The 23,144-nt window shown below is 42.8% G+C and overlaps 1 protein-coding gene across 4 annotated transcripts in view; it reads right to left on the bottom strand.

Annotated features, from left to right (window-relative positions):
* Positions 1 to 23,144, bottom strand: part of MSN (moesin) — a 136,031-nt gene that overhangs the window by 10,856 nt on the left and 102,031 nt on the right. For 2 of the 4 annotated variants that reach the window (XM_081125558.1, XM_081125560.1), the window contains 5 exons: positions 17,801 to 17,884; positions 4,098 to 4,193; positions 2,659 to 2,933; positions 1,203 to 1,286; positions 404 to 550 (listed from right to left, as the gene is read on the bottom strand). In XM_081125558.1, coding sequence (XP_080981684.1) covers positions 404 to 550; positions 1,203 to 1,286; positions 2,659 to 2,933; positions 4,098 to 4,193; positions 17,801 to 17,884 — 686 coding nt within the window. The remainder of the gene's footprint in view (positions 1 to 403; positions 551 to 1,202; positions 1,287 to 2,658; positions 2,934 to 4,097; positions 4,194 to 17,800; positions 17,885 to 23,144) is intronic. The other 2 variants (XM_081125559.1, XM_081125561.1) reach the window with 1 other exon arrangement.

Below are 23,144 nucleotides of genomic sequence, written 5' to 3'. Positions count from 1 at the left end.
TATTTATTATAACAGTTCATTTAGCACAGTATATCTAAAATACTATCATTCACACATGCAAATCAATATTTAAAAAAATATTGAGACATTTTACATTCTGCTTTTCATACTAAGTCTTCAAAGTCTGGTGTGTAGTTTATACTTATATAGCACATCTCAGTTCAGAGTAGCCACATTTCAAGTGCTCAGTAGCCAAATGTAGCCAGTGCTACCATAGTGAATAGTGCAAGTCTAGTCAATGCAAGATTTAAAAGCCTGAGAGAGGTTATATAATTATCTGGGCTGGTCTAAACTAGGTAGAAAAAGAACTACCCAGGTGGAACCCAGAAGGTACAGGCTTACCCTCTGGTGAGCTCTAAGTGCCAGAGTGGCCCAAATAATCTAAGAGACCTCTGAGGTATACCTGTCATTCTGCTCATAGATGTTGAGACCCAGAGCATCCACCCCCAGCCACAGCTCTGAGCCTTTCTTGTTTTTGATGCTGAAGTAGTTCACACCATACATCTCCAGGTCTTGAGCAATCTTCAGATACTCCAGGACAGCATCCTCCCTAAACAAAAGGGTGGGGGGTTACAGAGGGAAACCTGTGACTCAGACCTAGGGAGAGAGAAAGCCTATCTGCTCTGCACATCTGACAAGTATATTGCCATGAGGGGTGGGAAAGGGGATGGAAGGTAAGCAGATGATGGTGAACAGAGCACAATATGAAGCCTGAGGTCTGAAGTTCCCAAGAAAAATAAGGGTGGGCTGACCTCCATTATCTTCTAGCATATTAGCTGTCATAAAAGCCTCTTTTACAGGCAAGTTCTTAGCTGACCCCAGATGGTGATGGCAAAATGACAAGATTTGTTCCTCAACTAGAGAGTCCCCACGTGGTTTGCCAAGAGAGAGCTCATTCCCATTTTCTTTCTTGAGGAGGAGCCCCTGGTGACCCAGATGCTCCCTAAGGATCCCAAGGGCTCCTCCATTTAATTATGGTCAAAACTATTTGGGCTATCAGTTGCTATCATTCACAAAATAATATAGCTTTATACTGGTTCTGATTAGCCTTCTATCTCTAAATTACCCTGTGCAGTGCATTCCCCTCTCTCTCTCCCCAACATTCTCCAGTGTTCCTTGTCTTCTGTCTCTTATCTCCCCAGAGCCAATCTTATTCTCCCTGCAAGGGCAGTGGAAGCCCACAGTTGCTAGGTCATGCTTACCTGAGCATGCCCCGATGCTCCTCATGCCACACCTGGATTCGTTCCTCCCACTGGTCCTTGTTGAGCTTGTGTTGCTCCAGGACCCTAGAAAGACAATGGGTAGTGAATAGTTCAAAGCACTAAGCCCAAATTGCAGGGGTTAAAGAAAGCGCACTTATCTCTCTAAGGGGCTGATGCAAAGAGGTTATAGAGTCAGCCCACTGAGGTTACACTGGAAGCAGACTGAAATTATAGCAGAAGGTATTAATTAGACATAGGGAACTGCCTGAGAGGTAGAAAAGATGAGAGTAAGTGACCAATAAAAACAATGGGAACACTTTCCTTCATACCTTTAACCAGAAAATCCAATAATGTGCTGTGGTCCCCAAGCAGAGCAGTAATGTATCAAGAGTCTGTGCTGATTTGTGGGGCTATGAGTAGGGATGGGCCTCACAGAGGCAAGCACACTGTTTTCTAGATCCTTGTGGAATCAACAGTTTGTGTTTGTAAGAATATTGCTCAGGGATGAGATTACAACTTGTGGCTATAGAAGAGAGAACTGAGCCCAAATGGCTTTGAAAAAAACTAACAGGCTCAACCTCTCAGATGTACTAGATCATAAACAAGACTTGTTTCAAATATACCATCTCAGACATCATGGCAGGAACTCAGGTGGAATCCCAGGGCACAACCACTATCTCTAATACCTTCAGGTGAGCTGTACATATGCCACAGTTCCAATGGGACAGAGGCTCCCAGAATAAAGCAGAACTTTTCCTTCCAATGAAAAAAAAAAAGCATATGAAAATGGCCATTGAATACAGTGGGGGGAAAAACCCAGGATTAAAAAATCAAGAAACTAGGGTTCCAGGTCCAGCTCTGCTTCAAATGAGCTGTGAGAATCCGGCAAATCAGAGTGAATACCTCTGCACCGCCGGTTCCTTAGCCAGGAAACAAGAATAATGCCTGCCTTATTTGTGTGTTGTTGTGATGCTAAAACAAAAATAATGAATGTTTTAGAGCATTCAGCTTTGAAGTTTACAAAAACAGAAAGCTCTGGACACTGGTTATCAATATTAAAAGACTGTTTGAGCTACCATGTCCCTGACTTGCATATTTCTCTCTCCCCCTGTGAACCTCTGTTATAAGAGGTCTAAATTAGTGAAAAGAATTGAGAAAAAGTGGAATCAGGGAGAACAGAAAATCAATCTATCTCTAGTTCTCAATATAAGAACCTGTATTCAGGTAATGGAGTTCTGTAATCAGGCAAACAGATAGGGTGGAGCTTTTTATTTTGAGAGCCTGGGAAACAGCAACAGGGTATGGTACCATATGCAAATATGTCTCTCTGACTACCATAACATTCAGACAGACCCTAGTGGGGAGAAACAGATCTGACAGCCCCTGTGTAATACAAATTGGTCAGCCTTGGGCCATGGGCCCTCTGGCTAGGGCAAACAGCCAGACACAACCTTACCTCTGTGGAAGCAACTTGTCTCCTGCCAAGTAGCCTGACTTGTGGACTTCCTTATTGAAGTCGCCATACTTGGACTGGACAGCATAGGATGCCAGCAGCACAGCAGTCTCAGGTGGGCAGTAAATATCATCATTGAGAATGCCCTCCTTCACTTGCAGGAAGAACAGGCGCTGTGTGATATCCTGGATCAACTCCTCAGATACATCCTCAGGGTAGAACTTAGCCCGGAACTTGAAGAGCAGGGGGCTTTCCTTCCGCACATCCTGGGCAGTCACCTGGGAGCAGCAAGGATTTATGGGCTCTCAGAAAATAGACTTTGGGGTCAGAGAGTGGCTGTAGGATGAGGAGAAGACACTGAAAGGTCATAAATTTGGGTAACCCTGAAGAGCCAGGGGGCATCTCTCCTGGTAATTCGGAAGAGAAACACATTATTTTTATTGAGTACCCAATCCCATATCCACAATTGTTTTCTGATGGGGATTTTTTCCTGAAATGAAGATGGTCATAAGCCCCAAAGCTACCACCATCTGACAATATATCCAAATGCCTGCAAATTCTAAGGGGAAGCCTAAGAAAGCTCCTCTTTTAAGGCTTTCCCAACTCCATAAATTAGCAAAGACCAGGATGCATGACTAAGGCCTGGGAATTGGGTAAGAGAACAAACTAGTCTGCCTTTTAAAACCTGAAATTGGCTCTTAAAGTTTCCACGGTTGTCCAGCAAAAGTTTCCAGTCTTTGGGAAAACAAGACACTGCCAGCAGAAGTTGAGACCTATCCCCTAGACACAATCAGAGAAACAAGCCACAAGAGAGAATGGAGACCTCGAAGGACAAAGGCAGACTATTTGAGGATATTGAGGTGAAGGACTACCATGTTCCTGCAGAGATGCTACTTGGAGGTGGAGAGCTTGAAGGGACCTATACTCAGATCATCCCATTTGGAGATCAATTGATATAGAAAACGAAGAAAGAACATCTATATAGAATTCAGGCATCAGTTAACAGGTTGAGGGAGAGATAAGGTTATGAGACCTCTGAGATTCCAGTTCAAGAGTATGTGACTTTCTTTTTAACAAATCTCCTAAAGCCCTTGACTTTGAAAACAAAAAAAGGATACCAATCTCCTCCTGAAGAACCACTAATAATTATGGTCTAAAAACAAGTCAAAGTTCAAGACAGAGCTCCCAGTTGGAAGGGAAAGATACCTTCCTCCTTGGACCCTGGCGATTCTTGCTGTGAGAAGTCAAAGTGGAAAAAGAACAAGAGCTTTACCTTGGCTGAGTCCTCAACCCTTATTCTGATAGAGTGGTCAACAGACTACCCGGTGAAAAACACAGACCTAGGTGTCCTAGATTTTCCAGCTAGCATATGTTACCCCTTCCCTCCAGCAAGATCTGGAAAAGGAATGAATTCCAAACCCAAGAGTGGTGTAAGCAGTTACCTTCTTATTGAGTTTCAGCCAAGTGGAGAAACCCTTAGTGTCCTGGTATTGCAGACCAAAGAACCAAACTTCCCTCAGGCCAATAGTTTTCACCACCTGAAAGAGAAAACACAAAACAACCACTGATTGAATGCCTAGCCTGTACCAGACACAGAGAACACAGAAGTCGAGCCCACTTGGTCCCTAACCTTAGAGGACATAAGGTGCCCAGGGTCTGGCAAGAAAATACACTTGAGCAGCAGTCAAGAAGTGATGTCAGCATCTCTTTGCACAAAGTACTTCTGAGGTAGGGAATGCATCTATTACTTATGAGCACTACCATACACCAATAACTTTGTATCTATTATCTCCTTTAATTTTCACAAGAGCCCTATGACATAATTGCAATTAGGCCCATTTTACAGATAGTGACAGTAAAGTTCAGAAAAGTAAAGGTTCAGTCAGTGGCAGAGCCAAATCTGTTTGACTCCAAACCTATTCAAATCTAGTGCTATCATTTCCCTCCCTCTATTATGCCATGCAGCTTCCCACTCCCAGGATGGATTAAAAACTGAAGGTAGGCATTGTTGGCTTAACTCCTGCATCTTGTTCCCCTGCATTGCTCTTCTATCTTTAGCAACTAAGAATAATGCCCACACCCTTCAGAATGAGTTCCATTTACAATGCCCCAAGAATGTTTGAGGAGACAGTGTAGGGACTGTAGTATCTATACACTCAAAAGCTGTGCTGTGTCTGGGGGGTGAGATGCTTCTTTGCAACACTGATTAGAGCCAAGTCATGATTTCTGTTACCATTCACACAGTTTAAGAGTGGAGCCTGGCCGGGCATGGCTCAGCAGTTGAGCATCGACCTAGGATCCAGGAGATTGAGGTTGTATCCCCAGTCAGGGCGCATGCCCGGGTTGCGGGCTCGATCCCCAGTGACTCTCTCATCATTGATGTTTCTGTCTCTCTCTCACCCCCTCTCCTTTCCTCTCTCTGAAGTCAATAAAGATATATTTAAAAAAAAAAAAAAGAGTGGGAATGAGGGTGGAAACAGGGTGAGTACCTCAGTGTAGTAGCTGAGGAGCCCCCTGCTGTTCTGGGCCTCTTGGCTGAGCAGTGGGAAGGAAAGGGAGGTCAGCCAGAAGACAGATGGGATCTGTTTTCCAGTTCCTGACATTAGCATGTTAATGGCTCTGGCTGGCAGCTGCACCCCAGCATGCCTATCACTGAGGATGAAGGCAATGAAGCTGAGCCACATCCTAATGAGGTCATGCTGGCACCAGGCAGTCTTCTTTATCTTTTATTTTTTTGGTGGGGGCAGGGGAAGGGTGAGAGGCAGTAGAGGTGGAGGGGTGAGATGAAGAAATTTGCTTGGAGATAGAGGGAACAAGGGCACAGTGTTGCTGATGTCCTTCCCTGTGAAGAAATCACTATCTCCCCTCAAAACTCACACACACACACACACACACCCCTCCACTGTATCCACAAAGTTTCTACTATGCATCCATTGCCAGGCCCCACAGTCACTCTCAGAGCTCACAATCTAGAGCTTCAGAAGCCCCAAGGAAAAAAGTAGCTCATATGTATTAATTACCTATTATGTGCCAAGTACTGAACACTAAAAAACTCTGATATAGCTATTATCTCCATTTTATAAATGAAAAAGCTGGGGTTTAGAGAGGCCATCTTTCTAAAACCATAGAGCCTAGACGAGAATCCTGATGTGTATGACTCCAAAACCTGTACCGTTTCTTCTCTAGTATGCTTTCTCCTAGTGCCAAAGGCTCATAGGAACTTAGGAGCCCTAGGATTCTCAAGTGACTAACTGCTTTGTTTCTCTTTTAGTCCAGATATCCTAGCCAGATAATGAAATTTGACCACCTTCATCTAGATATGGTTTCTGGCTTTCCCACTAGGTTCAGTCAGCAACCACTTTGGGGAGAAGTCATATTCCCAAGCCATCAACCTTCAATGCCCCATCAACCTTTGCTGCTCACTGGGGCAGTAAAGGTTGATGACCTTACCTTTCACATCTTAAATCAGGTATCAGGAAACCTGAAAGTCTCACTTCTCTCTCCACTTTGCTGTGTGTGATTAAGGCAGCACATTTCCCTCTCCGGCCTCAGCTTCTCCATCTATCCTGCTTCCCATCTACTACAAGTGGTATGGCTTAAATGACCTTTTTCTTCTCTTGAGCTTTATCATTCTTTTAATTAGGTTTTTGTAAATGACTAAGAAATACAATCCCATTTCCCATCTACCTCTTGCTGACTAGGAACATGTAACTAGGAACATGTTTAGAAAAGATAAATTGGGGGTAGAGGTATATGAGGAAAAATTAAAAAGACTTCCCAGGATTCAACTAGGTAACTAAGAACATGTTTAGAAAAGATAAATTGGGGGTGGGGGTATGAGGAAAGATCAAAAGACTTCCAGGATTCAATGGCAAGGTGAGTCCCTGAGTCTAAGTCAATAAGTAAGAATTGCCAGCCGGTTTTAGATAGAGAATACAAAATGTTCATATAATGAAATGTGCTATTGGCTATTTTTTTTGCAGAAGATAGAGGGATAGTGTGTAGACAAGAAAGATTGTTTAAAGCACCTCTTATCTCACCCTAGGTATAAGATAGGGAACGATTAACAGTTCTAATGCTTTTCTCCAGGGTTGCAGAATAGTGTGTTCAGATACAATCAGTGAGAAGAAGTAAGTTCCAAGGAACAATTCAGCCCCAGGAGAGAAAGAAACCCACCAAAGATGCTGAAGATCAACAAATAGGGCCAGGATACTAGGTAGGGGTGGGGGGGGGGGGAGGAGCAGACTGGGAACAGAGCTGGTAGAGCAACAACTGGTCTTTGCCTGTGTCAACAGCCCCACTGTAGAAGCTCAGGGACCTCAGAACTAAAAAGGAGTGCAGCAAGCACAGACTACACAACCAGTCCCAGAGGTCCAAGGAGTGAACTCTTTAGCCTCTTTCTGCACCAAGTTGTCTGGTTCATTAGTGAGATGGGTAAAAGTGTGATGAGAGGCAGATTATGGGTGCCAAAATAGTTCCAGGATCTGCAGTATCTTTGAGGAAAAGTTCTATGAAGTAATAGCTAAAGTGCTATAAAAAATAGATTTCGGAATCAGTAGAGAATTTTAATCTCTCTAAGCACTGTGTCTTCTCTTATAAACATAGAGAAATCAGATGCATATAAATTTTCCACTTCCTTAGGCTCCAGCACTTGGAGAGTTGATGAGCAATGTTTCTTAGCCTACTGAAGTTCCAAAGTGAGGAAGTAAGGGTGTGTGTGTGAAGGGGAGAGAGAGAATATGGTCTGAAATCAGAATTGAGACTGAAAAAATAACAAAGGATAAAAGAGATGATCCCTGTACCCCAGGCTATAAGGAAATCTTAAAACTTGGAAATGAGGCCAAGATTTGCTTGCTTCCAGTTTTGCTTCCAAGTGAGACACCCACTCCAGAGGAAAGAGAAACCTTATTTTCTAATGGGAGAGAACGTATCTAGATTCTGGTTTCAGGAACAATATCTGTGACTAGGATCCTACCCTTCTGCTCTGAGAAATGGCTCCACCCCTGAGGAAAAAATTCTTTCTTGACTCCTTTTGACCCCAGACTGCCAGCTCATCTGGCACGAGCTAGTATTTCTCAAAGATGCCATGCAATAAATTCTTAAGCAGCATTAAAATAATGGATGTATATACCCAGGGTCCGCAAGGAGGGAGCATGGGGGCAGGGAGGGTGATACAAGTAGATGGCTACAAGCCAGAATTTCTTTGAAGCCTCAGGTTTAGTTTTAATCACTTGTGTAAATTTTACATTCTACTGTTTAAATAACTATGTTTTAATAATGAAATAGATAACATCTACAAGGAAAATTGGTATTCCCAGATTCTAGATCCCATTCATCCCACAGCAGTGTGTACCTCCTAGAACCTTCCATATATACCTTAGAGGGACTAGGACTTCAGTTTGTAAGACATGGGCTGTGGATTCTATTCAGCTCCACAATATAAATCAAAAAAAAAAAAAAAAAAGACTCTGGAGCACTTTAGGTTTCAAGCAGCATAAACTGGAAAACTGGTACTCAGTGAGGGGAAGAGAAAATCTTCCCTAATTACCAGAAGCATTTGGATATAAGAAAGAACCCCCTTTTGCCTCCCTTTTGCATGTGAAGGCTGCCTATACTTGAGGTCTGTGGAGGAAAGGGGCGATCAGGTCCCCTTTCTGAAGCCCTGAGTACCTCCTCCCTATATACCCAATGCATCTATCTGAGTAAATAAACTAGTGATATAATCAGCCACTTCAGGAGCCCAGAACAGGATCAGAAAGCAAAGTTGAAGCCTCAAGAGGAATTATGCACAAAACTGAGTCAATGCCAAAACACCTGAGTCCCAATGAGATCCTATTATAGGCTTGGCAGCAGTTACATCAGGCTCCCATCTAAAAGCAAATCAATGTACAACTGTAAAGTTCCAGGAGGGGCTGCTACCATTGCTACTTCTAGTACTCCACACTGCCTGTGCTCAAGGGGCCACCTGCTCTATAGCACAGAACACATTCAGCAAGAGTTCAAGTTTAGGTACCAAATTTCCTCCCCTCACAATGGGAACAGGCAAAGAAGAGGAAGGTCACAGAGAACACAGCTGACAAAAGGCACCGGGAAACTGGAAATGGTATATGGCTTGATTCAAGGCACCATAATACTTCCTAGCTATCTGACCTTAAACAGGTCTTTTTCCCTCGCTAAGCCTCAGTTCATCATCTATAAGACAGACACTACAATTGTAGTAATAGATATCAACTATTTCATAAAATAAAATGCAAGGAAAAGAAAGGGCTGCTCTCTTCAATGCAGAGTTCATAAATCTTAAGGACTTTATTGAGGCAGAAAAGCTACCTGATTTCATGGCTGCCTTATCTGAATTTCCAGGGAAATATCCACCTACTTATTTAGCCCTTAATAAGAATAACCAACATTAGAATTCCTGCTCTGCACCAGGAACTTTACTTATTTGGGGATTAAATAAAACCACAAAAACCTCTGAGATTAGTGTGATTACCATTTTACTGAGGAAAACAAAATCCTAAGGGGTTAAATGAGCCATCCAAGTTCACACAGCTAAATAGAGCAGCAATTTTCAACCATTGTGCTGCAAGAATTTTTAAAACATGTACTACCTGACTATTTGGTCAGGGGCACTGACCTTTTTTCCCTTAGATTGCCAAATTTAAAAAAAGACAACAGCCAATACAATAGCCGTGCAGTGTGAATGAAGTAAAACTATGCCTCTTTTCTGTCAGACTGGCAAAAAAATATAGTATATTTTTTTGGTGTGCCACAGCATTTTAATAATTAGCGAATGTGTGCCATGAGATAAAAAAGGTTGAAAAATCACTGAAATGGAGGGACAGAATTTGAACCCAAGACCAACACCAAGTCTCATGTTCAATACACCACCTCTATATACAACCTGAGCCTCAAAGGTGTTTATTTCATTCTATGTGGGAGGAGAGTTGCATGTACTTTCCTTAAGGGTAGAGATGGTGTTTGATGGATCTAGAAATCCTCCCTGAGACACAGTAGACCATCAATCAATAAATAGATGAATGAATGGATGCTCTGAGATTTCACCTCTTTTTAAGAGCTCAAAATCTTGAGGGAAGGGGGCAGGTAAAGTTAGATTAGAGGTAGAGCTACAGCCCCTGGCTGGGAAGCAGCCAAGAAGAGGTTTTTCAAAGTGAAATTTATGGTGGCGGCACTGCCCCGTAGTGTCACCTAGGAAATCAAGAACCATCTGAAGAACCCCAGGCTTTCGAAGTAGAGGGTAGTGACACAACGCTGTTGTAAAACGTATTCTCTCCCCTCCTTGCCTGTGAGCACACTCATAAGAAGAAACAAAGGTAAAGTGGAGGAACTATGGGCCTCAATTCCATTTCCAACCAGTCCTTGGGCCTCCTCAAGCTATGGCTTCCCACAATTGCCCGTTATTTTTTGCTGGTACCAACAAGGGTGCTTCCTCTCCAGTTGGCTTCCTCTCTGGTCATCAGGCAGATAATTGCTTGGTTCCAGGATGGCCCCAGAGCTTTTGTCAACTCCTCCCAAGGAATCCAGCTCCTTCCTCCTAGGCCCAGTTCCACAGGGAGGGTCTCCCTGAATGATAGTCTCAAAGGCCAGACAGAATGAACTTCCTCCTTTATGCCTCATCAATTTAGGGGAAAGAGATTATATCCCCCAACAGCTTTACTTCTGTGAACACATACTTCTGTGGATTCCTGTAGACTTGCCTTGACCCCAAAAGTGCCAGACGCTCAATTCTTTCTCTGAGTTCAAATCTTTTTCCCTGTAGATTTTTTTAAAGATTTTAGAGATAGGGAGGGACAAGAGGGGGTAAGAGAAAGAGAGAGAGAGAAAGAGAAAGAGAGAGAGAGAGAGAGAGAGAGAGAGAGAGAGATGTGAGAGAGAAACATCAATCAGTTGCCTTCCACATGCACCCTGACCAAGGATGGAAACTGCAATCTGGGTATGTGCTCTGACAGGAAATCGAACCCACCACTTTTTGGTTTATGGGACAAAGCTCCAACCAACTGAGTCACACCAGCCAGAGTTTCCCTGTAGTTTTCACCTATGGGGTTCCTTCTGATCTCACAGAATGACTGCTCCCTCCTTCCTATGGCAGCCCCTCAGAGACCCCAACACAAAACACCATCTCCTCTTGAGTGTTCTCCAAGCCAAACAGCCTCATTTACCCTAAGCAGAGTAGTGCAGTGGGGAAAAGCATAGTATTGCAGTCAAAGCTTTATTTTTGGAACTCCATATCACAACTTACTGACTAAATGACATAGTGGTTTTTTACTTATCATAGGAAGGATCATTGTGAGAATTAAAGCACATAGCCAGGGCTACTCCATAATAGGTGCTCAATAAATGATTATTTCTTAAAACAACACTGATCTTCGAAATGGAAAGTCATGAACTTCCTGGTTTTCTGCCTTTCCTTTCTTCAACCAATATGAAAGATTCAAGTCTTGCATTGGCTATTTTTGGGAAGTAATAGCTTTCAGAACTAGCATACCAATCTGGCCAGGGGTCCTTACCATCTGGGCTTCCCTCAGAACCACACCCACAGTACGTAGACCAAACCAACACTAATGAAGAATTACTAGGCCTTGTGGCCTTCTGAAATTAATAAACTTCTTTGTTCAAGGACTTTCCTGCCCTAGGCTCTAAATTATGCCTTCTTCACCCTCTACAGCTATCCCCCTCCAATGCAAATGAACAAAGTCCCCAGTGTTGAGGGCAGCTAGGGTAGGTTTGAGAGGGGTAGGGTGTAAAACCAAGGCTCTGGATAGGAGTCTGAGTAAAGTCTGAAGAAGCCTCTGGTTCCCAGCTGCACCATAAAATCCACACTAGCTAATACTCTCCCCTCTATAGCTGCTGTCCAGAATGATATTGCTTTCTTTTTTTTTCTTTTTTAAATATATCTTTATTGATGTCAGAGAGAGGAAAGGAGAGGGAGAGAGAGAGATAGAAACATCAATGATGAGAGAGTCATTGATTGAGCCCACAACCTGGGCATGTGCCCTGACCAGGAATCAAACCCTGATCGCCTGGATCCTAGGTCAACGCTCAACCGCTGAGCCACGCCCGGCCAGGCGAGAATGATATTGCTTTCTGAAGCAAAGGGCTAAACAGCTTTTATAGCGTATGGACACTTTCTCCCTTTTGTCCTAGAGACATTAAGAAGCCTGTCGAAGAGGAAATGTTCCCCATCATGGTAGCTTCCCCTCCCCCACACATATGCCAACTGCTATCCCTACTCAAGTGAGGCATTTCCCTGTTACAGAAAGGAGTCATATGAACTCCAAACAGTGGGTTAGAAATGGGAAAGAGATATGGAATACAGAAACAAATGCTGGAGATAAATTTTTGAAAGATAACCAGACTTGAGAGATCAGTTAGACATTGTACAGATGGGTAAGCTGAGGCCCAAAGAAGGAAAAGGTTTGTGTAAGGTATCAAAAGAATTAGCAGTACAGGCCCGGTCGGGCGTGGCTCAGTGGTTGAGTGTCGACCTAGGATCCAGGCGATCGGGGTTCGATTCCCGGTCGGGGCATATGCCCCGGTTGTGGGCCCAATCAATGACTCTCCCATCATTGATGTTTCTATCTCTCTCTCTCTCCCTCTCCTTTCTTCTCTCTGAAATCAATAAAGATATATATATATTTTTAAAAAGAATTAGCAGTACAGCCAGCCCTAGGGCCCAATATTTCTAACTTTCTATCCAGTGCCCTTTCAATTTCACCAGGCTGTTCCTTTAAAAGCTCTCCAATAGAAAACCTGCATACAAACAGAAATGCAAAGCCTTAATATAATCAATATGCATTTAGTCATTCCAGACTAGCACTGTAATCACTTGTGAGCTATGTGAATGTCAGTATATTACTTTAATTGTAGTAAATGTGTGTTTACTACAGTTCCTCTGATTAGTTTATACTTTCACAAATTAAGTATTAATGATTACCCTTCACTATTCAAAACAAAACAAACTCCAGAGAAGAAGCAAGTTCCAGCTAAATTCAAAGTTAGACACTCAGAGGATCTTCAAGCCTATCTCTCAGCTCAATGTAATTAACAAGACAAGAAGTAGGATGGCATTTGGAAGCTATCATTTATTATATCTTTACTAAATGCTGGATGCTTCACATAACACTTGCTTCTTGGCCCTGACTGGGTAGATCAGCTAGTTAGAGCGTTGTCCCAACACACCAAGGTTGCAGGTTTGATCCCCAGTAAGGGCACATACAAGAATCAACCAATGAATGCATAAATAAGTGGAACAACAAATCAATCTGTCTCTCTTCTTCTTCCTCTCCTCCTCCTTCTCGTCTTCTTTCTTCTTTCTTCCTTCTCTCTTCCTTTTTTCCTCCTCCTCTTCCTCCTCCTCCTTCTCTCTCTCCCTCCCTCCCTCTAAAATCAATCAATAAATAATTTTTTAAAATGTTTGCATCCCTATTTGTATTTTTTTATTGTCACTTTCACCTATTTCTAATTTATATTTTGAATTTTGTTTATCATTATAAAACACTATAACAAGTTTTTTGGGTAACAAGTGAGATATAAATAATATACTCTTTCATAACCTCAAAAAGCCTGAGTTAAGTATTAGACCAACTTTGTTTTTGGATGAAAATACCAACCAGGAGAGGTTCAAAATTTTCACAAGGCCTAGCTAGGAAAATAAATATTCTGTTCCCTCATCTGTAAAATGGGGCCAGTACTAATTTCTATACTCAAGGGCTTTGTGATAGTCAAATGATATGGTACACAAAGTGCCTGTCACAGTACCCGGCACACAGTAAGCCCTGGACAAACATGTCTTATCTGTGTTAGCCATAAACAATTTTCTCAGTCTACCGTGTGACGTCAGGGACTTAGAGGGGCATGCCCAACCAAGTTTTCTTCAGATTTCTAGTCATTCCTTCCTTCCTTTTAAAGGAGATCTGGATAGAAAACAGCCTTTTCACATTGCCATCCTCTCCTTGTCTTTCTCCCCACCAGTCAGAAGTATTCATAGAAATAGAATTATCTCATTTAAATATAACCTATTTTGTCTTTCTTCCTTCCCATTCCCAACTCTAGGGAAGTTCTCAGACTGTAGAGGGACTTTGAGGGCAAAGAAGAAAGGGAAGCAAGAGTGCCTGGAAAACCCATCAAGGTAATGTGTGGTCCTAACATCCTGGACAATGTCAGGCCCCCACCTTACCAGAGGCTAGTGGGAAAAAGGAATAGCCTATCTGGAGGAATCCCAGCCACTGGAAATGGGAACCACTTTTCACTCCTGAAAGTCTGGTCACAGATGGGACATTCCCTTGGCCCCTGGAGACTTATTTGAATGCTGAAAGATTCTGTGGCCCCCACCTGGCTATTATATAGCACATTCCTTCTGATAATAATGATTTGCAGTGAAGGGATACCTCTTGGGTTGGAGACAGGAATAACCACATCAATATCACCTTCATGGCATGACTACAGGACATGAAACACCCTCCTATTGTATTCATCATCTTCAAGGGTGTCCTAAGTTGTAATAATCCTTTGAGGGAAATGTACATAGAGCATACAACTTCAGGGACAATAAGTTAGTTTCTGTGTACTAGAAAACAACAACAAAGAAAATGTGACAGAAGCCATATGATGCAGTGACAACAATGTGGGGTGTAAATCCCAGCCAGATACCAGCTGGATGCAATTAAGTTATTTAATTTCTGAGCCTCATCATTAAAATGGAAAAGAGATCACTTACATTTTTCAGAGTTGAGAGAAAGGCACCATGTGCTAACATATTTATTTTCTTAATTTATTTTTCAATTATAGTTTACATTCAATATTATTTTGTATTAGTTTCAGGTGTACAACATAGTGGTTAGACAGTCATATAATTTACAAAATGTTCCCCTGATATTTCAAGTACCCACCTGGCACCACACATAGTTACAACAATATTATTGACTCTGTTCCTTATGCTGTGATTTACAATCCTGTGACTATTTTGTAACTACCAATTTCTACTTCTTCATCCCTTCACCTATTTCACCCAGTACCCCCCAAAAAAACTCTCTCCCCTAGTTTTTAGAGCATCTAACACAGAATAACACCCCACTTGCTTCTCTGTTCTGCCATGTTCATGATCAAGGATAGAATTAATCAGAGCCATCCAAGGTAGCCAAAGTTAAACTTTTAAAAATTTTATTTATTTTATTTTTAATTTATCTTTATTGTTGAAAGTATTACAAGTATATCATTTTTTCCCCCCACTGACCCCCTCCACCTTGCTCCCACCCCCTCCCCAGGCCTTCACTCCATTATTGTCTCTGTCCTTGGGTTAGGCACATATGCATATAACTTCTTTGGTTAATCTTTTCCCACCCTCCACCCACTTCCCTCTTCCCTATGAAATATGACCATCTGTTGCATGCTTCTACATCTCTGGATCTATTTAGTTTGTTGGATTCTTTTGTTCATTAGCTTCTTAAAGAAGACCCTTCAACATTTCATGTAGTACTGGTCAGGTGGTGATGAACTCCTTTAGCTTTTTCTTATCTGTGAAGCTCTTTATCTGACCTTCAGTTCTAAATGATAGCTTTGCTGGGTAGAGTAATCTTAGTTGTAGGTTCTTGCTTTTCATCACTTTGAAAATTTCTTGCCACTCCCTTCTGACCTGCAAAGTTTCTGTTGAGAAATCAGCTGACAGTTGTATGGGTGCTCCCTTGTAGGTAACTAACTATTTTCTCTTGCTGCTTTTAAGATTCTCTCTTCGGCTTTAACTTTTGGCATTTAAATTATTATGTGTCTTGGTGTGGGCCTCTTTGGGTTCCTCTTGTTCGGAACCCTCTGTGCTTCCTGGACTTGTAAGTCTATTTCTTTCCCTGGGTAGGGGAAGTTTTCTGTAATTATTTTTTCTTGCTCTCTTTCTTCTTCTGGTACCCCTATAATGTGAATATTAGGAAGCCTGAAGTTATCCCAAAGACTCCTTACCTTATCTTCATATTTCTGGACATTTTTCTTTTTGCTCTTCTGGTTCGATGTTTTTTTCCTCACATTCCAAATTCAGCAATTTGATTCTCAGCGTCCTCTACTCAACTGTTGATTCCCTGTAAATTATTCTTCATTTCAGTCTGTATAGCCTTCATTTCTGATTGGTACTTTATTATGTCATTGATGAGCTCACTAGTTTCCTTAATAGTCTTAGTAAGATCCTTGAGCATCCTTATTACCATTATTCTGAACTCTGTACCTAGTAGCTTGCTTGTCTCTATTTCATTTAGTTGCTTTTCTGGAGATTTATTCTCTTCTTTCCTTTGTGACATGTTTCTTTATCTCTACATTTTGGCTGCTTCCAGGTGTTTGTTTCTCTGTATTGGGTAGAGCTGCTATGTCTCCTGGAATTTGTAGAGTGGCTTTGTGTAGTAGTTGTCCTGTAGGGTCCAGTGGCTGAGCCTTCCTAGTCACCTGAGCTGGGCCATCTAGGGGCGCCCCTGTGTGACTGTGTGCACTGTCCCGTTGTGGTTGAACCTTGCTTGCTGTTGGCATCACTGGGTGGAACTGACCACCAGGCCAATCAGCTATGAGGACCAGCTGCAACTACAGCCAAACAGCTGCTGTGCTGGAGATACCCCTGTAGAGCAGGATTTACTTCAGTAGAGCATTAGTATTCACAGAGTACACCCCTTGAGTGTGTCACTCATGGATGTGGTAGGGTTTAATCCATCATGGCCGAGTCTGACCACCGGGTGCAGTCTCTGGAGCCTCCTGGGAGGTGCAAAGTCAGCCTCTGCGTGTGCCTTGCCCAGAGCCACCAAGCATGAGCTACACAGCAAAGCGTAGTTGGCTGCTACTTGTGCTGGGCTTGGAGGTGTCCAGGAGAGGCCAAGCTATGAACCAATGCTGGCTGCCACTAGTCCCAGGCCTGGGGCCACTTATGAATACATATGGGGCATGCTGAGGCCAGCTGCTGCTTGTTTGAGAAATTTTAGGAAAGCCCTAAGCATGAAGCTAGAGAAGCCACTGGCATAGAAAAGCCACTGGAAATGGCTTGGATGAGCTTGCAAGCAGGGAGGGGCAGGGCCTCGGGGAAGCACCAGGGTGGGGCTAAAAGTGTGAGTCAGGTGCTGGAGATTCAAATATGGTGCCTGCCTGCTGGCTTTGTGAGGGGAGGGCACACCAAAGGAGCAATGGCCTCTGTCAGCTCTTCTATCTGTGAGAAAACTGCTCCTCCACCTCTCCCTGATTTCAGGCAAGGTAGTTCCTCCCCGAATGTCCCAGGTTCCTTTAAAACTGCTGCTCAGCGCTGTAGCTCAGAGGGAGTGCCTCTAAGTGACTCTGTGTGCTGGCCCTTTAACAGGAGCTGCCTGGGACTCCCACAGCTTCCATGTCCCTCAGCTCCAGTCCCCGCTGGTTTTCACAGCCCGAAGTTGTGGGGACTTCTCTTCCTGGCCCCAGAACCCTGGGCTGGGGGGCCTGTTGTGGGCCTGGGACCCCTCACTGCTCCAGGAAACCTCCACTGCTGAGATGTCCCTCCAGGTTTTAAACTGCGGCACCTGGGTATGGGACCGTGGCCATGTCTGTGGGATTCAGCCCTGATCCGCCCTCATCTCTACCCCTCCTACTGGTCTCGTTGCTCCTTCAGTTCCCTCCTTGTAGGGCTTCTGTTCAGCTAGATTTCAGGAGGTTCTGAGTGATGGTGGTTCTGTATTTTAGTTGTAATTTTGACGTGGTTGTGGGAGGTGGGGGGTACTGAGGTTACCTACGCCGCCATCCTTTTGTCTGTATTTATTTTTTAAATATATCTTTATTGATTTCAGAGAGAGGAAAGGAGAGAGAGTTGAAACATCAATGATGAGAGAGTTGTCACTGATCGGCTGCCTCCTGCAAGCCTCCAACTGGGGATCAAGCCGCAACCAAGGCATATGCCCTGACCGGGAATCAAACCGTGATCTCCTGGATCCTAGGTCAATGCTCAACCACTGAGCCATGCCCAGCCAGGCGCCAAAGTTAAACTTTGCCTTTTTATTTTTTTATTAAGGCTCGGGTCAGCCTTTGTCTTGACCTATCTTAGAGGCAAGAGTAGGAAAAGAAATTCCCAAGAAGCAAGTACTGTGGTGGAAGCAATTGGGAGAAGTAAAAGAGGCTTATGGGCAACAAGTGTGTCCCTTACCTGGTCAAACAACTGCTTGCCGGTGGTGTTGGGCTGAATGGCAAACTCCAGTTCTGCATCCATGGTGGTCACACGTACATTGATCTAGGATACGATCAAAGGAGGCAAGTTAGTTGTCTGGGTCGATGCTCAGCATAGGCTGAGACAAGTGTCTCTGTTCAACCACAGAAGAGGGAACCAAGTGATAAGAACCTGAGCAAATTAGATACTAGTGGCAAGGGAAGGAGAATATTAGAGCAAACAAATAATAGCCCAGCCCTTTCTTACAACCAGCTTACTACTAAAGGTTAAAAAAACCCACAGTAACAAAGCAATGCTTACCATGGAGAAAATGAATGAAAATCAGCTTACCATAAAGAGGAAGCAAGTGCTGACAGTATTTCTTTCAGGAAGCCTTCCCCACCCATCCTAGCCCGCCCCAAGTCCGCAGAGTCCTCTTTACACTTCTGATTTACAGCCTGGATTATCTGAAGCACTGGTCATTGCAAAGCCAAATTAAGGACAGGATAAAGAACATTGAGTTCCAACCTTGGAAGGGATGTCTTATTCCCTTCCTGGACCTTAGTTACCCTCATCTCTTCTAGGACAGGAATGGGGGTGGAGGTCAGTCAATTACACTAGATGATATCCAAGGACCATTTTGGTACTGACGTCTATTGTTCTATATACTAAATTGCATTGTTAACATTTCTTATATTTATGTCTCATTGGTGTCCTTAGGTACAAGACAGGAAAGAAGCCTCAGCAGAAGTAGGTGTGGGTATCATAGAGGCGCTACCAAAGCAAAGTCAGCAGAGGGAAAAGGAACAGAGAGAAGCCCAGATTAAAAAACAAAGCAAAACCAAAGAATAGGTAGCCACACACAGGCTTTCATAGTGAACAGATCCCCTAGCCCAAGTCACTAATAGCTGAAATTTCATTAGTACAGATTTGTTCCTCTGATTGAAAACTTGGTAGTTTTCGGGTGATAATAGTAGTAACAGCAACAATAAGCAGAAGCTTTCATGTATGGAGACTTACTAGTCAGTATGCACTTCATATATACCACCCAATTTAGTATCAATAATCACCCTGTGAAGTAGAGAGTATCATCTCCACACTGAGGGTGAAGAAGTAGATATTTGTCTAAAGTCATATTACTAGAGAGAAAGACATGGTTTGAATTTAGATCTAAGTCCAAGCCATGAATTTAAACCAATATGCTAAACACCTCTTACATAAAAATATAAAATGTATCCCATTAAAAGAATTCAGGGAAATTCCAAAATGGTGGCAGATTAAATGGAAGCGACACTGACTCTCCTAGCACCAAACTGGAATTACAACTAAAATATAGAAAAACAACCTGATTAATCAACTGAAGACTAGCTGGAGAGCACCCTCATAACCAAGGAGAAAAAGTGGAGGCCACAGAGAGACTGGGAGGAAGTGCAGAGGCACAAGAGAGCCCGCTGGGCTCCCACAGGCAGCAGCTGAAGGTCTGGATGGACATCTCAGCTGTGGAGGTTCCCACTGAGAACTCTGGGGTCTAAACCTCAAGCTGGGCTCCCCAGCCAAGAGCACCAGAACTAAGGTGCCCACATAACATCTGGCTGCAAAAAGCAGCAGGGAGTGTTTCTGTCCACCAGGGAGATAGGCCTAAAAATGCAGGCACCCTCTTAAAGGGCCAATGCACAAGGTTTCTTTTGCAACCACACACCTTGGCAGAGGGAGAGAAGAGTGGACTAGAGCTGTGTGAGGAGAATCCAGTGTTGGGGGCTCTGAGGAGAGAACTGGGATTCCTGTGCTGAGTCATTGCCCCAGACTGCAGAGGACATCTTTTTCAGGCAGACCTTAGCCATCTAGGCAACTTTTGCCTGGGGTGGGGGAAGCAACTGCCCCACCCTGTCGAGTTTATGCCTGTCTGTGGTCTGGAGCCTGAGGCTCATTAAAAGTCTGAAGTCAATCAGCCTGCAGGCAAAGGCGGATCTCTGGATGGTATGAGTCTTTGCCTGGTTGGCTTCAGGACCTGGGGCTTGGAAAAGCAGACCTAGGTGCACATCTTTTTCCTTTCCAAACACATCTGGCCTCAACACAGGGATCCACAAGCTGGGAGTTGCTGAAGGCTCCAAACAGGGTACTCAAGGCCAGCAACAAACAATGTCTGACATTGACCTGCACCAGAGACCAACCAGAAAGACTGAGAGTCCTAGAAAATCTACCTAATGTATAGAAACAAACCCAAACAGGCAGCCAAAATGGAGAGACAAAAAACAAGCCCCAAATTAAAGAAGAGAATTCTCCAGAAGAAGAGATCAATGAAATGAAGGTAAGCAATCTATCAGATATAGAATTCAAAATACTGATTGTAAGGATGTTCAACAGCATGAGAAACTATATGGAAACTATGAAGGAAATTAAGAATAACAGCAGAAATAAAGAATACATTAGAAGAGATTAACAGCAGATTACAGGAAGTCGAGGATAGGATCAGTAAATTAGAAGACAGGTAGTAAAAAAGCACTCGGAGAACGAAAAAGAAAAAAACAATTTAAAAGCAGGACAGCTTAAGGGAGCTGTAGGACAACATGAAATGTAACAATATTCCCATCATAGGAATGCCAGAAGGGGAAAAGAATAAGCAAGAGATAGAGAACCTGTTGGAAGAAATAATGGCAGAAAACTTCCCTAACCTGGTCAAGGAAAAAGTCACACAAGTTCAAGAGGCACAGAGAGTCCCAACCAAGAAGAACCCAAAGAGGACCACACACAGTCACATAATTAAAATGCCAAAAATTCAAGACAAAGAGAGAGTCTTCAAGGCAACAAGAGAAAAGCAATCTATTACCTATAAAGGAGTTCCCATAAGGCTGTCAGCTGATTTCTCATTAGAAACTCTACAGGCCAGAAGGGAATTGAGCATGAAGTACTCAAAGCAATGAAAAGCAAGGATCTGAAACCAAGACTACTCTATCCAGCAAGGCTATCATTCAAAATAGATGGTAAAATAAACAGCTTCCCCCTCCCCCCCCCACCAAAAAAAGGCTAAAGGAGTTTATGAGCACCAAACCAGCATTGCAAGGAATGTTAAAGGGACTGCTGTAATAAGAAATAGAGAGAAACATAGGCATAAAGAATTAAAATGGCAATAAATACCTATCAATTTTAACCTTACATGTAAATGGATAAAATGCTCCAATCAAAAGACATAGGGTAGCTGAATGAATTGGAAAACATGATCCAAATATATATTGTCTACAAGAGACCAAACTCAGAACAAAAGTCTCACACAGGATGAGAGTGAAGGGATGGAAAAAATTTCCATGCAAATGGAAACAAAAACAAAAGGGTGGGATAGCAATACTCATATCTGACAAAACAGACTTCAAAATGAAGGCTATAATAAAATACAAGAAAGGTCACTACACAATCCTAAAGGAATCGATCCAACAACAGGATATAAGCCTGGTAGACATATATGCACCCAGTATAGGAGCACCTAAATATATAAAAAAAACTTCTGGAGGACTTTAAGGGAGAGGTCGACAGGAATACAGTCATAGTAGGCAATTCAGCACCCCACTGACTTCACTGGATAGATCTTCCAAACAAAAACTCAACAAGGAAACAGTGACTCTAAATGACACACTACATCAGATGGATTTATGGAACTGCCATTTGATCCAGTGATCCCACTTCTAGGGATATATCCTAAGAAACCTGAAACACAAATCAGAAAGAATATTTGCACCCCTTTGTCCATAGCAGTGCAATTTACAATAGCTAAGATCTGGAAACAGCCCAATGCCCATCAGTAGGTGAGTAGATAAAAAAGCTGTGGGACATTTACACTATGGAATACTACACAGCTATAAAAAAGAAGGATCCTTTACCCTTTAAGACAGCATGGAGGGACCTGGAAAGTATTGTGCTGAGTGAAATAAGCCATTCAGAGAAAGACAAGTATCACATGATCTCACTTATATGTGGAATATAATGAACGTAATAAAGTGATGAACAAAATAGATCCAGAGACATGGAAGCATGGGACAGACTGATCATTTTCTGAGGGATGTCAGGGGTGGGTGGGTTAATCAAATAACCAAATTTGGGAAGAAATTAACCAAATAACTTATATTTATATATGCATGACCTATGGACACAGACAATAGTGTGGTGAAGGCCTTGGGGGGGGGCAGGGGGGGGATAGAAGGGGTCAATGAGGAAAAAAGAGGACATCTGTAATACTTTCAAAAATACAGATAAATTTTTAAAAAAACAAAGATTTTTTAAAATTATCGTACAGTTTACTTAAGTAATCTATATGGTACAGACACAAGATAGTATTTGTTATATGATCATATAAAATGTTTATGAAGAGTATTTCATGCCCAGAGAAATACTTCAGTAATGTTAAATGAGGAAGAGTAAGCACCAAGATTGCATGAACTCAATTTTGTAAAAGCTATGCACAGAGAGATGACTGGAATCATGTCCGAGTGTTTGTTAGGCTTAGTTTTGGGATGGTGATCTTATGAGTGTTCTACATGTTCTACGATGCTGACATACTACTTATACTATTCGGGGGAAGAGAGACTAAAAATAGAATTGTCAAATATGCAAATCCCCATGGAATGGGTAATATATTAAGCCTTATCAGTCTTTGACACCTCTGGGCCTTTCCTGAGCACAGGGGTCAATTACCGGGGAAGAGGAGGCCAGACAGTCATTTTGCTAGCTAAACAATTTGAATGAGGACCAGGCCTGGGGAGCAACTTTGTAAATAAAATCTCACTAGGGAGTCAGGGAGGAAATCTATTTTAGGATTGACAATGGGACAGGAAGGCCCTGAAGGCAAGAACAAGTAAGGCAAGTACCCCAGAGGGAGGCAATGGGCAAGGTTACCCACCTAGACTTGGTGTTACCCTAGGCTTCCTGCCAATCCAGTGACCTCCAGAGAACAGGACCTCATAAGGTAGGCAAAATGAGGCCCAATGTGCTGGAATTTGGCCGCAATATCTAGCCTCAAATCACCCTTGAGCTGTGTCAGGAGAGACCTCAAAACAACAATGACTGAGGGAATAGGAAAAAGCGGAAATGGGACAGTGGGTATTTTAGTACATTGGACTTCATTCTTACCTCAAAGTTGCTGTCTTAGAGTTACCGTTCCAATACCCAAGACTCTGTGTACACACAAGATGTTGACTAAGTGAATAGTACCAAGCAAGGGGCTATAAGATACAGATATAGCATAATATACAGATTCAGAAGTGGGAACATTTTACATCTTGACCTTTTCTGTGACATGGACCCTTTTGAGCAGTTTGGTGAAGTCTATGGATCCCTTCTCAGAATATTTGTAAAT

The sequence above is a fragment of the Miniopterus schreibersii genome (assembly GCF_964146895.1).
Source record: "Miniopterus schreibersii genome assembly, chromosome: X".
Lineage (NCBI taxonomy): Eukaryota > Metazoa > Chordata > Mammalia > Chiroptera > Miniopteridae > Miniopterus > Miniopterus schreibersii.
Note: the sequence above shows the minus strand (reverse complement) of the source record. Positions and strands in the feature narration are given on the sequence as shown.